The sequence below is a fragment of the Protopterus annectens genome, chromosome 7.part0, assembly GCF_019279795.1.
Source record: "Protopterus annectens isolate FY-2018-M chromosome 7.part0, PAN1.0, whole genome shotgun sequence".
NCBI lineage: Eukaryota > Metazoa > Chordata > Ceratodontiformes > Protopteridae > Protopterus > Protopterus annectens.
In genome coordinates, this window is record NC_056739.1 from 509,899,746 (window position 1) to 509,914,745 (window position 15,000).

Genomic DNA, 15,000 nt, shown 5'->3' on the forward strand with positions numbered 1-15,000 from the left:
ACTACCCTCTTCAAGGGATATCTTGACAAGTGGATGGGTGACCATACGTTTACCCCTGGAATTTCTTCTGGGTCCCTAGTAGACAGATGCACAATACACTAACCGTACAACAGCTGTCTTGTGTGACCTACTATTCAAAGGCACAGTATACTAGTCTACAGGGTGGTGAAAGCCAAACACACTCTGGCTAGGCTTATGAATGCCTTAGGGCTGATAGCTAGTATCAACCTATGAACCTATGTACCTATGATAATGTTTGGAGTGCACATTGTTTATTGATGATACTGACTGCAGGTTTGTTATCTTCTTTGCTTTCCCACTTTCTATGTACAACCTATGTATCTGTAGTACATATTTGATTATGACAGGGTTCCAAGATGTTATATATGTGTCTGTTGTCTTATAACTGTGTGCACAAGGCAGGATTGGTGACTAGTGGGACATTCCTGGGTTAACACGTTAACTGCCAGATATGTCTGGCCCACTGCTGCACTCAGACATGGCCTAAGTGTGTGAGCATGCCCAGTTTGCCCTTTCAGTGTTTTGTTGCCTGACATTTGTCTCATTTATTCAAGTGTGTGAGCATGCCCAGTGTGACCTTTCAGTATGTTGCTGTCTGGAGTCCACTACATTTGTTACCATGTGTGAACACGCCCAATATGAACATGTATACTATGTGTGTTGGAAATCAAGTTATATTTATACTGCAGGGCTCACCTTTGTGTCATAACGTGGCATGAATTATGCTGTGCCTGCAGGGTTTCCATGAGACACTTTGCATAGACTTACCAACATGTCTTAATACAGGCTGACTAGTGAAATACTTCTGTGGTTTAGTGGTTTGATACTGTGACTATAGTGCACAGTATCCTGGATTCAAAGCCTGTCACTGCTTTAAATTTTCATACTGGGCAGACCAGACTGCTTAAGGTCCAGTAAAGCATATATGTGCATGTTTACCTGCTTTTGCTCAACTATGCCCAACTTTGACCAGACTTGCCCAACATTGCTCAACATTTTTCAACATTGCTGAACATTGGCCAATATTGCTCAACATTGCCCAAAGTTGTGCCAGTTAGTGTGTACGATTATGTTTACATATACTAAGTAGTGGCAAAGCTGTTTAGCACTGCTTTATATTGCTTAAAACAAGGCAATCATACCTCAGGTGGTGCTGCAGGGCTGTCTATGTCGGATGCATGGAGTACACTCCCTATACATGTTTGAAAACAGGTAGTGTCAAGTTAGGCATCCCTGTTACTATATGTGCGGGTCAGGGAGAGGTATCATTTCCAGGGTTCCTACTGAGCCAGTGTATGTGTTATGCGTTGCCTCTTTGCCAAGGCCAAAGCATACTGGGCATGCCTCCTTCTGCCTACTGGGGCAGGCTCAGGTTGTTCCTCCTCCAAGTTACGCTCTGCCTGTGATGGTCTTGGCAATGGTGGGGGGCTGTTTGGCCCGGGCCTATGCTGATCCTGCTGCAGCTGTTTTTGCAGGATCATATTATGTAGCATAGCACATACCATGACAATTTGGGTACATGTAGTTGGTGAGTACTGCAAGGCTCCACCAGATGTGTCCAGGCACTGGAACCATGACTTGAGCAGCCCAAACACATGCTCAATTACATTTCATGTTTGTGCATGTGCCTCATTATGGTGTTCCTGTTCAGGTGTGTGTGCATTTCTGATGGGTGTCATCAGCCACAGCTCCAGTGCATATCCAGCATCCCCCACTAGGTGACCATGAGGGGTGTCCCCACTGGCAAATGTCTGGTACAGCTGTGTCAGATGCCAGATATGGGAATCGTGGTAGCTTCCAGGGCAGCCAGCACACACATTCATTATTATGCCCTGGGCATCACACACGACCTGGCAGTTGATGGAGGGGAAGCCCTTGCGGTTAATGTAGGCCCTACCCCGCTCACCAGCTGGGGCTTTGATGCATATGTGTGTGCAGTCTATTGCACCCACTACCTCAGGGTATTCTGCTATTTGCTGGAAAAGACGCATATTGCTGGCCAATACCTCACGGGAATTGGGGAAATATACATGATCACCGACATGTGCTGACATGGCATCCAGGAACTGATGCAGTACCCTGGATGCTGATGCCTGTGATATCCCCATCATATCACCAGTTGGTCTCTGGAAGGTACCTGTTGCTAGTATTCCTAGGCCAACACATACCTTGGTTTCCACTGGAATGGGTTCCCCTCTGTTGGTTCTGTGTGTGAGGCATGGCCTGCACAGCTCAACAATTTGCTGCATGAGGCCTCTGTCCACTCTATAGTGCTCCACTATCTCCAGCTCACATAGCCCCTGGTAGGTTACCCTGGGCCTGTACACTCTTCTCCGTCTCCTCACTGGGGGTTGCTAAGCAGCATTCACATTGTCACCACCCTCAGCATGTTGCATATGTCACCTTATGACAGCAATGGCAGCCCCTAACATTTCTTTGTCTCAGTAAAGCTTTTTGAGTATTGACTTCTCTTAGCTTACTGGAGTGCTGCAGTGTCTCTGAGGAATACATAGTGGAAAGTTGTTTGCAGAGTTTTAAGTGCTGGGCTGGGCTGGGCTAGTGTACTGCCTGTGTAATTGCCTGATTCTGATTGTTTTCACCTGCTAGCTATGCTGATTCTCCCTGGTGAACTTCCTACTCTTTGTTGTGCTTCCTTTTCCCTTTCTGTTTCCACAGGGGGCAGCGCCGGGCACACAAGCACAAACACGCGCACACCAGCTCACACATGCACACACATGCTTACACAGCCTAACACTTGCTAATTCCTGCTTAAACACTTGCACATATGCGCAAACGCGCATACACAGAATTCAACATCCTTACACATACTTATTCCGGCTTAAATGCGCGCACAGGCGCACATGCGTCCACACAGTCTTACTCGGATTCGCGGGCGCGCACTAGCGCACAAACACGTTGCAGCCACTTCAACCAGAAACTTTAGTGTTATTCACGGCATACACCTTCTATTTCTTGACTTTAGCTAGGATACCTGGTGACACACCTCTTCCAGTGATGAGTAACTGACAGCAGACACATGCCACTCTGCTCCAATGAGTTACATTCTTTCATATATACCCCTCTCATGATGTCACCTATCTTCTACTCTGTTACTCCCCTTATCCTACTCTTACACTCCACTGACTGTGTTCATTTGCTATGTAAACTTGGGATTCACTATCCTTACCCTCATTTGCATAGGATTGCCTACTAATGCTTGGTTACATCTCTTAGACTGAGTTTCCCCCTTAGCAACCTCTACTCGGTAGCCATGTTGTCTTCAGCCTACCATTCACTTGCATTGTATGGTATGATATTCTTTAAATTCCCTATTTGTGCCTTTTAATTTTTGGTTTTCTGGTTTTTAGAGTGCAGCACGTTTGCGCTGCGCTGCGCTATGCTTAAACCTCAGAGATTGGGGAAAAAAATTATTTCTTTTTTAATATTGCATCAGGGAACATTGCCAATGGCTGTATATTTGGCCATTGGCATGCTTTGTCAACTGGATGCAGCCTTTATTTGGAGATGTCACGGCTCCATTTTGCTATTTGCAGAACTGTATTCAGTTGTCAACTGAGTACATTTCTGCAAATACTGTTCTTACTCGGACAGGTTTGGGTTTCCTGGATCGCATACTTACCTCATTTGCATGCCTTTTGGCAGCAATTGAGGTAATTTGCATATCCTAACCCTGTCCGTGTAAGAGCCATTTTAGGAGCTCTCTTGCACGCCCCTGCTGGCTGTTCCTGGATCGCTTGTCGGACTTGTTGGCTGCATGGAATCTTACTCTACTCTTAGACTCCGTGCAAGCCATCGTGAATCTGGCCCATTATCTTTCAGAATGAAAAAAATGCTTCTGTTCTTGATCATATAATAGGAACCATAAAAACGGCACAAGCAAAATACAGGTGTAATAAAGACACGAGTTTCATGGACTTCTGTGAATGCAGTGTAAAGGTTTTTAAAATTGTTCACTGTATTTCTTAAAAATTAACTAATATTATGAAAAAAAATACTCCAAGATATCTTCTGTATGATTCCACTGGCCAGTATCAGAACAGGAATAGCAAAGTTATTTTAATTGACTTTCATGTTTAGTTGAAGTACCATATTGGGAATTAAGTAATTGTATGGATAAGAAATGTCTCTATACTCAAGGTTGCACAGTTAGTATATTTAGTGATACAGGATAAAGTAAGGTGCAGCATGACTTCCCACCATCTTTCAAATGGACTGCTTTATTTTTGTTGTGTCAAAGCCAATATTGTAATTGTGTTTACTTTATAAACATAATTTCTATATAAATCAGGATGTAGTGAGTTTCATTTATTAGTCACAGACCATGACACAGTCCTAAAGGGAATCAGTTTTGGGGTAGTAAGTAATATTTCTCTATCTTTGTTCATGAAATGGGGGAATAAAGTAGATACCTACAATCCTATATAAACTGTTCAAATAAATAAATAAATAATCATTTACTTAAGTTTGTGAATGGCAGTTGCAGGCTTTGCAGCATTCACTCTTTTCCATAGAAATCAATACATGACAGATATGTTATTTGTGAAATTCCCCCAAAACAGGCTTTGTCTTCTTATTTTAGTATAAATATCATTCTCATGTTCTTGCTCAGAATCATCTTCTGGACAGTAGATAAAAACTTTCTTTACTCTTTTTTATGTCAGTTCAGTGAATATAATTGCCAGAATTCAGAAATATGTAAGACACTGCACCATTCTGTTTGCTACAGGATTGCTCAATTCACTGTGCCACAGTCATTCAGAGTCCACTACAGCAATTTATCATTAAGTAGCCTTTAGTCCATTGTACTATACTAGTCTCAAAGGCCCCATGCAAATGGGGCCGTACAAGGGTATTGCTAATGAGAACCACCATGGAATTTCAAACAAGATAGGAATAGCACAATAGGTATATTCAGGTACTTACATACTATGCTATCTTGATAAAAAAAAAAAAAGTGTACACTATTTGTGATGGCATACACCCATTCATTCTTATGGCATGAATAGGGCTGTTAACATTGTGACAGGTAAGTACTGCAAAGTCACCTGAATGCATACAGTGGATATAAAAAGTGCACACACCCCTGTTAAAATGCCAGGTTTTTGTGATATAAAAAAATGAGACCACAATAAATTATTTCAAAAATTTTCCCACCTTTAATGTGACATATAACCTGTACAATTCAACTGAAAAACAAACAAATCTGTTAAGGGAAAAAATATAAAAAACATGCAATAAGCTGGCTGCATAAGTGTGTGTATGTGTGTGTGTGTGTGTGTGTGTGTGTGTGTGTGTGTGTGTGTGTGTGTGTGTGTGTGTGTGCATGCATGCGTGTGTGTGTGTGTGTGTGTGTGTGTGTGTGTGTGTGTGTGTGTGTGTGTGTGTGTGAAGCTGCATGAATGTCAGTATGTGCACAGATGTACATGCGTATGCAAGAGCCTGTCCAACTGTATTGCATGTGTTAGTAAGAGGGACACCAGTGTGGCTGCATGTAATAATGCAATGTTCAGATATGCATGTGTATATAGGTGCCTGTCCAACTGCATCACATGTATTGGTAAGGGGGACACCAACATGATTGCCTCTAATAATGCAGTGTTCAATTTAGAGGCATGAAAATAAGTCTCTAATGACCTATCATTCCATGTGACTTCAAATTATTACTAAATTGCATCATATCTTTCTTGTGGTATTGGGTACTGTGCCTCTGATGACCTGTTGTTTCAAGTGACTTTAATGTGTAAATAAATTGCATCATGTCACTTTTGTGGTATTGGGCACTGTGCCATTGTCCAAAAACAACTGGTAGTGATATTTTTTATGAATACCAGCCAGTGCTATGAAAACGGTAAATATATCTCATTTTGAACCTACAATGAACTACAGATATAGACTTTGGACTACACCAGATATATAAATGTAGTCCACTTTCTGTGTCTAATATAAAATTCTTGTGCTATATCCTTGAGTGTTCATTTGTATAGAGCACCTTACTTTTACATGTAACTGCAGATAATACTATTCTAAATCAGTAAAGAAAGGTGACTCCCTGTTCTTCTTATCCCAAGATCAAAACATAGTTGAGCTAATTAAAAGGGGAAGCAAGTATATAATGAGAAGGCAAAATAGTATTGTGACCTTTGACAGAAATAAGGAACTAATTTAATGGCAGTGAAAAGATAATTTAAAATAGGAAGAAATTAAGTTTCTTCTTGTTGGCTAGATTTATACTAGCCTTGAGTTAATGCACGCAATTATAGATGTGACGGCACTGTTTGCTGAATATTATACTTCCTGTGGCTGGTCTGATCAGATATCTCTGAAAAAGGTCATGAGAGAAAGTGGCCAAGCACTGCAGAGATGTTTGACAAGTCTGCATTTAGTCACTAATAGGGAAGTATTCTGTCAGATGTTAAGAGCTGCATTAAAAGGTTTACAACAGATGGGATGCAACATGGCCATCACTGCTTTCTTTCTGATATGCTTATTTTTCCCAGGTAAGACAGTACGATTATATGTATTTTCTAAATAAAGCAATCTATTTTGTACATGAAAAGGACCAAAATGCTAAAAGCAGAACAGATGAAGTCAGTCATTCATTCAGAAAAGAAACCCAGAAATGAAGCATAAATGAGAATTCATTTGTTATAATTCACAAACTTTTTTTCTACTACTGTTTTTTAAAACAAGGAATTCTAATGGTACACATAAACAAATATTTCTAACAAATGAAACACTGCTGAAAATTGCATGCATATACTAATTTATATTATGTCAAGATTTGGGATGGAAAGATGTTGGTTTACTGTAGTAGTGCAAACAATTTGAACACATATGCTTTCTTTACCATTTGAAGGAACATGTGTGTCAGCCTTCCAGTGGTAATCACTTTGCATTTCTGTCTTTCAAGTACAGTTATTCTTCTTTAATAGTGCATGTTGTAGGATGTGTTAGTCATGGTAGATTTCAGCATTCATTTACAAACAAGCAAATTCTATGCTGAAACATTTGACACATTTAAGTCACCTAGTACAATCACACATTATGCGAGTTGAACATGTGCATATCATATGCTGGTTTGCCAGTTCTTATTAAATATACCCTGGCTTTATTGTCATATACATGAAGCTGCAAAGAACGCAAGAGTTATACTTGGTCAAATTCAAGTTTAATTGCAAAAAGAATCAAGTGATGTTTCCATTGATTCCATAGTCATCAAAAGATACTTGTTTTGCAGGGTTTTTCAGTTATGTGTGTTTGCCATTCAAAACATATGTTGCTTAAATGTTATACATTTTAGTTAACTAAACCTGTTACATGGGTGGTGCCTCTAAAGGACTGTGAAATGTTGCATTGCTGTTACACTTTAACAGTGAGATTTCTCAAAATATTCCCTTTTCTTCAAGGTATGGCAATTTCAGAGCTGGTATATAAGTATAGGGGATGTGGGTTCACATCTCATTTCAGGGGATGCAGGGAAGCTTGTCCCCCTGGAAAAAAAAGTTTAAAGGAAAAGAACGTTGTTCACTATTCACTCTTGAGTTTCACGAATTAATATGGAGATGTCGCTTCCACTTACCACCCCTTCCAACACTGTTGTGTGATCTCAAGAGTTAGCATATTTACAGATGGTAAGGGGTACCAATGGGCCTCCATGTGTAAATATCTGTTTGCTTTTTGATGATTTGATATTAATGGACTATTTTCACTGGAATGTGTTTTGAAGAAAGATTTTTTTTCATTGATCTACTATAAACCCGAATGGTAGTCAGTGCTGGATATTTTGTTACATATTGTATAGCTGTCAAAATGTAAAATGATAATTTACATGTAAAGAAGTAAAAACAGCCAAGAGAAAATACAGCACCATGATATACCTACACAAGACTATAACAGCTTTTAGATAGGAAAAGAGATGAGAATTAGATGATTAAAAAATATCCTACTGGAAAATGAGGAACGCATAACTGCCTTACTTTCTCCCTGCTGATTTTTCTGGTTAAATTAAGTAATGGGAAATATATAAAAAGAGAAACATCTAGTGTTTTGTTGATAATCAGCCATTAATTATATGAGCTCTGTGTCTATTTCAGACAGTGTATAAAATTAATAATAAACTTTAACTATTAAAGCCACTAGTGACAGAAGGACTTAAACCTAAACTTTTCACCAGTGCATATGCTGATATAGGAAAAGACAGAAAGATGCATGCTGATACATAGAGTTGTAGATGAGCCAAAGTTAGTTACTGTCAAACATTGGCCAGAAAGTGCTTTACACACCTATTAGCTGTAATAGTTTATAGACAGCATGCTTCATAAAAACTGAAGGCCAGCATAAGTAACAGAAATAAAGCAGAACCAGCTGTCAAATTATAGAAAACAGAACAAATAATTTGCTGGCTTGGGCTTCTAAGAATGTATTATGGTTATGACATGTTAATAAGCAGGTGGTCCCCTCAGTCACCATTTACCTCATGTGTGATGTTAAGCAAACCATGTGGACAGTGCTATGGGGTGACTGGGAATTTGGGCTTGGCTTATCAGTGGTCTCCTAGACTACATGTCTAGTAACTACCTATGAGGCTTTGTGTAGTGTAACTACAAAAAGAGAAGAATTAACTGAGCCACGCTAGAATGAAGCTAAAAACAGCATAACCAGCTTATGCACCGCAGCTTATACACTATTTCAAATAATGCAGTCACACATTTTTCAGTTCCCTGTTTCAATAGCAGTACTTGGAAAGATTCAAGTTATAGTTAACTGTACCGAGTTGTGTGTATGAAATATCTTTATATTTATGTATATGTATGTGTGTGTGTGTGTGTGTGTGTGTGTGTGTGTGTGTGTGTGTGTGTGTGTGTGTGTGTGTGTGTGTGTGTGTGTGTGTGTGTGTAAGTGTACAAGGGAGAGAGAATACATTACTGTGGCCAGAATTTCCATCACTTTATCATAAAAAATATGGATGGTCATGGTAGTGCAGCAGTTAGCATTGTCGCCTCACAGCAAGAGGTTTTCCAGTTTGATTCTTGGTTGGGGTGCCTTCTGTGTGTTGTCTGCATGTCCTCCCTGCAGTCTCTGTGTGGAGTCTGAATATCTTTTAAAAATGCTTATTTTTGTCTCCTTAAACTAGACCTAACACATACGATCATTCATTCCTACACTACTGTAGGTATCTAAGTGCAATCGATATTTTGCTTCTACCTGCAGAACCAAAGTTTTGATATCAGCACTCCATTTCTATTACCTGAAAGCAAACACTTTCTTAATATATCACAAAACACACAGCTAATGTGTTTTTTATCTTCTTTTTAATGGACAGCTCTAACTTTGTCATGTAAAGCTTTTTTCCATGTTGCCAACATAAAAATGCATTTACAAGTGATACTATACACTAAAGGAGCACTCTTACAGTTTTCCATATTTTTGAAAATATTTTACATTCATCTCTGGAAGTATAAACCTACTTGCACACTTCATTGCCATTCCTTCTTCTCCTCCCTCTACTCTAAACAATTATCCTGATTAACATATAATTTAATATTTTTTACTTCAGTTGTAAGTGTGGTAAATCTATTATAGCTCTCATAATTCTCACATTACTCACAACACATCTTAATGTCTAAATATATTCTTTACTTATAGGTTCATAGGTTCATAGGTAGGTACTAGGCTATCGGCCCTGGGGCCTATGCAAGCCCAGCCAAAAAGGTACCCTGGCTTTTGCCACCCAAGAAAATTATTTTCCTGTGCCACTGTCGAGCAGAGCCACAGAGGTGATCCCCTGGGGTGAATTTCCTATTTCCTATCCAATCAAGATTTTTTACTTAAGACTTCTTTACTTAAATGAATATGAACTTAAAATTTGAAATACTTCTCAATACCTTTATCTGCTAACATGGTTTATTATTTCTGCTATTATCCAAGTATGATAAAAGTCTTCCTTCTTGTAAATCACGTCAGTGTATATATCTTTTCAAGATGATAATATCATTGCAAGTACTTCCTATGTTCTTTGTGTGTATGTTGTTGCACACTATTTCTCTCCAACATTTTATTACCATCAGCTTTTAAAAGTAGTTTGCCAGATGTTATATTAGTTGCATAAGTTTTGATTTAGATATTCAAATAGAAATTACTCTAATGAAATGTCCAAGACTTCATGTACATTTTCCTAAATAACATACATGACACAAGGCTGAAAAGACTTTTAGTCTTACTTAATAAATCTGCTTACTTAATCTCATGTATTCTGCTTAAGAAGTTATTTGTAGTCTAATGTGGACAAATATTTTGTCTGTTAAGGACCAGCTGCATTAAATATCGTACACCATGACACATTTTACTCTATATAAAATTGAATTATGGTCTGCATAACCGACTTGGAAAAGTATTACAGTTTCACCTGTATTTGTTCACAAATACATGTACACTTTATCAGTCTCTGCTTCCATAAAATCTTGCTTTTTTTCCTGATTAACAGAAAATATGACAGTCGTGTGCCATATTGTCATGGTGTTTGCAGTGCATTTAACAGATGGTTTGACTGATAAGGGAGATACAATGTGATGGCAAAATAATATATAGTAGTAAATGGGAAAGCTAATATGTGTATGAAAACATTAGTTTCAGTTTATTTTATTTTTTAGAGAATCCCAATAAATAAATAAATTCAGGAACTGCACAGAAAATAATGACCGATTCCAACACAGCCTCTATGGCATCACTGTGCCATTATGGTTACTAATACTGTAAGATATTTCTTTTTTTTCCCCTTGTTAAACTAAGGAGCCTAATTCTAAAAGACGTGTTCTAATTGTGAGTGGCTTATGCCAGTGTAAGACTGCTTTATAGATAGAGTTTACACCAGAATAAGTCAGTCATACCAAGAGCAACTTTAATATCCAAGGACAATGATAGAGAAATTTTACACTGCAGGTGTAATACAATAAAAATGTAAATGCAGGCAATATGTTCAGGTATAAAAATCTGTCCATTAATGGTAAGACATAGTGCAATGAGTAGACGGTACTGTTACCTAAAATGACAATCAAAAAAGGTGCAGTACTGTAACGACACGAGATGTGGCATGACACGTGGCATACGTGAAGTCATTAAAAAGCTTGACAAGCAGTTATGTAATAATCAGCATAATCTAAAGTTATACTGGTATCAGATAAATTACTAACTTGTCACAGTACATGACAATTATCAGAATGAGTAACCTGTTATCTTAATACTTCGCTAAAACTAGCTCTTAAAGAGCATACACACTGCCTCAGTTTAGTGTGGTCATCATTAGGATAGAATTGTTCAAGAAATGTAGTTTAAAAATCATACACAAGGGTTTATGTTGCACTGGTGATATATAGACTTAGTTAAATCTCTGTTCACTTTACAGCAGATGACAAGCTAATGTGGAAGCAAGGGTTTGCACAAATATAATAATATACAATGAATTTATTGTTGCTTCACCTTAAACAATGCTCTCCATGTTATTTTTCTTTCCATTAACTGTGCTTCCAGACAGTCTATTCTTACTAGATTTTGTTGACTTTCCAATTAAAAAGTATAAGCAATATGAATTTTTTACATAATTTTTATCGTACAGTCTAATTATATATAGAAGATAATGTAAGCTGTATATGTATTTAGATGGAGAAAATAGTACCAACAAGTACTGGCCTAGCTGTGACACCCCTACAATGGCCCAGTAATCAAGGAATATCAGTTCTCACCACTGGCAACAGTGGGGAGTGTACACACTGGAATGATGACAAGTACACACCAGTAAAGTGCAATTTCCCTTAAGAGCACATAGAGATCACAGGCAGTTTGTGGCTGGTCACTCCCTGTTTCTCCAGATCCCCAATAAGACTCCTCACTGGCACAGCTATAGGGTTGAGATCTCAGCTGAGTGGCCAAACCAAGATCTCCAGTACCCTATCTGAACAATTGGTCCTTTGTGTCCCTGCCCAAATAGCTGGCACACAAAATCTTTGAGATTTGATTTATATACCAACACACATGTGCACACACACACACACACACACACACACACACACACACACACACACACACACACACACACTCCTGAGAAAGGCTGGCACAGGTTAACTAGTTATGCCTCCCTTCTGAACAGACTATAAGGTAGTTCCGATTGCCACCAGCCACTCTTTATTAGCTACTGTAAGGCCCTTAACAAAGGATATCTATTCTTACTGTGTAATGTTATTATTATCCAAATGGTAGTGTGACCAAGCAAAGCTATTGGCGTGGCCTGTACAGTGTCACCAAACAGATATGCAAGTACTCTAAGAGCTTAAATATGTCTCACAAATATTAGCCACAAAGAAGGGTGTCAATATATTTAATAATAAATTATAAAAGAACAAGACAATACTCAGTACACAAACACAGTTACTCCAGAGTTCATAATCACAGGAAATATTTTAAAACAACATTGCAGGACAGTCTCAAATAAATACAGAAAACATCAAACTAATATTTACTATGCTTTTATCTATATCTAAAAGAGATACTATGCCCTAAAGCCTACTCACAGCAAGGCAAGTGCAAATGGTGATGATGAGTGGATTTTTTTTCGGTCAAAGACAAAATGCAAAATACACAATTTCTCTCTGAGAGAGTTCTTAAATTAATATCAAATATTATTGCTGGGTTAACTTGAATGACATCACTTTTTGTCACCTGACTTCAGTTCCCAGGCTAAAACAGAAATTAACAGAATTTAACATCTCTGTGTGAAAAATACATATCTCTCAGATGTTTGCAGATCTTGGAAGTTGTAAAACAATAAAACACTTTTACATTTTAAACCTAGTAATTACTGCTCTTCCAAGACAATACAAAAACTTCTAGCTCTAGACAATGTGTCTGCTACACTGAAACTGAGAGAAAACTTTTATTGCACAATTGTAAAGCAATTTAATTTCAACTTATTTTCTTGACGTTTTGCAAGGTAACCCTTTTATGTTCTAGTTTCTACAGTTAAAATATACATTTGCACATGTATAGTGTTTATATGTATTTCTATTCTAAGTCAGCAGGGTATGCTGTGGTTACATTTTAGCTCAGTATGCAATGTATAAATCATATCAATAATTACAAATGACATAGAATTATTTACAGAATTCCAGATAACTGGACTGGCAATATTTCCCTATATCACACTTTGTAAACATTTCAAACTGGAAAAGCTACACATAACTAAGGTTCATTTACATCTGCACCTTCCACATGGAAGGGATTGCATGACAAGGCTAATTACCGACAAAAGTTGTTTTCATAAAGCAAATACATTGCATTGTACAGTAATTAGAAATAGTGGATATACAGAGAACTAAATGGAATTCCATTTACAACAGTAATAGGACAATAATGAGCATGGATTGGAGAAATAATGGTGCTTGAAGAACAGCACACTAACACTGTACATGAGATAGGAATAAAAGCTGAAAAGGATAAAATGAAAGGGTGGTGGAGAATTTTTTACTAAAGAGCTAGGCACAACAGTATATTGCCCCTTTCTTTCTTTTCTTTCTTCTTTTCTGCTTTATACTCTTAGCATTTCATGCCCTAAGCCCATAATACTACTGTCAGGGTAATCCAGAATTTTGTGTATGTGTTTGTACGTGTGTGCATGTGTTTGCATGTGTGTGTGTGTGTGTGTGTGTGTGTGTGTGTGTGTGTGTGTGTGTGTGTGTGTGTGTGTGTGTGTGAGTGTGTGTGTGTGTCCTGTGGTATATAAATATGTGATTGAAATTACTGCTGCAGGGTGAAATTAAATATACAGTGGAAGGTACTAGGGTGAAAGGGGAATTAAAGTTGACAGGAAAAAAAAATCCGATGTAGAAATCAATATAGAACATGAGGTCCATGAAATCATCGGGTTCACTATTAATAAATGCTTCTCACTTGACTGACTTATGACTTTTTGACCCCAAAACATCCAAAACCATGGGAGGTTACTAGCTGCACTTCCATAGTAGCAAAACACAACAATCATTGTTTTGCAGAAGAGCAAGCTCCCCTGCATATTGCCCAGTAGTAGGGTAAAAAAACTTGGAGAAAAAGGACAATGTGAGGAAAATGGTGTATTCACCTTTGCACTTTTCTCAGAGGCTGTCCACCATGTCTGCATGCTGGCAACGTTGGCAGTTCAACATTCTGAAAATTGATGAAGTATGAAACACTGAACAGTAGGGCTAGTAATACCACTGAAAGGGCCATGACCCATATCTCTGACTATTAGTGACTCAAAGTTAATAGTATAGGTTCACATTAATGTTGATCTGAGGAAGCACCTTGTTTATGGGTTGTGGAGAGTTTAGCTGCTCTGTGCAGAACAGCTGTGGAAGAGTTGTTTTTGGTTACTTTTGGATTTAAAAAATCTATTTTAGTACTGTTGTAATTTATGCTGCAGAACCACATCCTTAAATATTTTTATGCTGGCACTCCAAATAAGAATTTTTGACTAAACTCATTTTAATTTTGATGGCAGCATTCAAAAAGTATAGCAAATGCGGCAACATTGAATTCAGACTCATAACACTAAATGGCTTGCACTAAAAATGCGATGAGTAAAGCTACCAGATACTAGCTAGTATTGTAGCTTATAACTGTTTCTTCACAACGCAGACTGGTTATACACACAGACACATGCACATCTTCACTAGAGATTTATTCATTCATATCTATAGACAAAACAATGCTCAGTCAAATAAAAGCAAAATAAGTGCAAAAGCTTAGACTTACATGACTTCTCATCTCAGAAATATTATGGGTCACTTTTAACTATAAGATGAAATCCTGACTATGACTCAGCTGACCTGGGTTTGGTTTGCATCATGAGTAATGCTGGAGATAATATCCAGTAAAACAAATGATGAGATGAATAGCTGCTCATCTCTTACATAGGAGAAGATGTGGGACTGT

At 38.0% G+C, this 15,000-nt stretch overlaps 1 protein-coding gene across 2 annotated transcripts in view; it reads left to right on the forward strand.

The window, feature by feature from the left end:
- Window positions 1-6,241: 6,241 nt before the first annotated feature.
- Window positions 6,242-15,000, forward strand: part of LOC122806572 — a 646,200-nt gene continuing 637,441 nt past the window's right edge. Inside the window, exon 1 of one of the 2 annotated variants that reach the window (XM_044077110.1) lies at window positions 6,242-6,539. In XM_044077110.1, the coding sequence (XP_043933045.1) occupies window positions 6,287-6,539 (253 nt within the window). In that variant the 5' untranslated portion in view covers window positions 6,242-6,286. The remainder of the gene's footprint in view (window positions 6,540-15,000) is intronic. The other variant, XM_044077109.1, reaches the window with a different exon arrangement.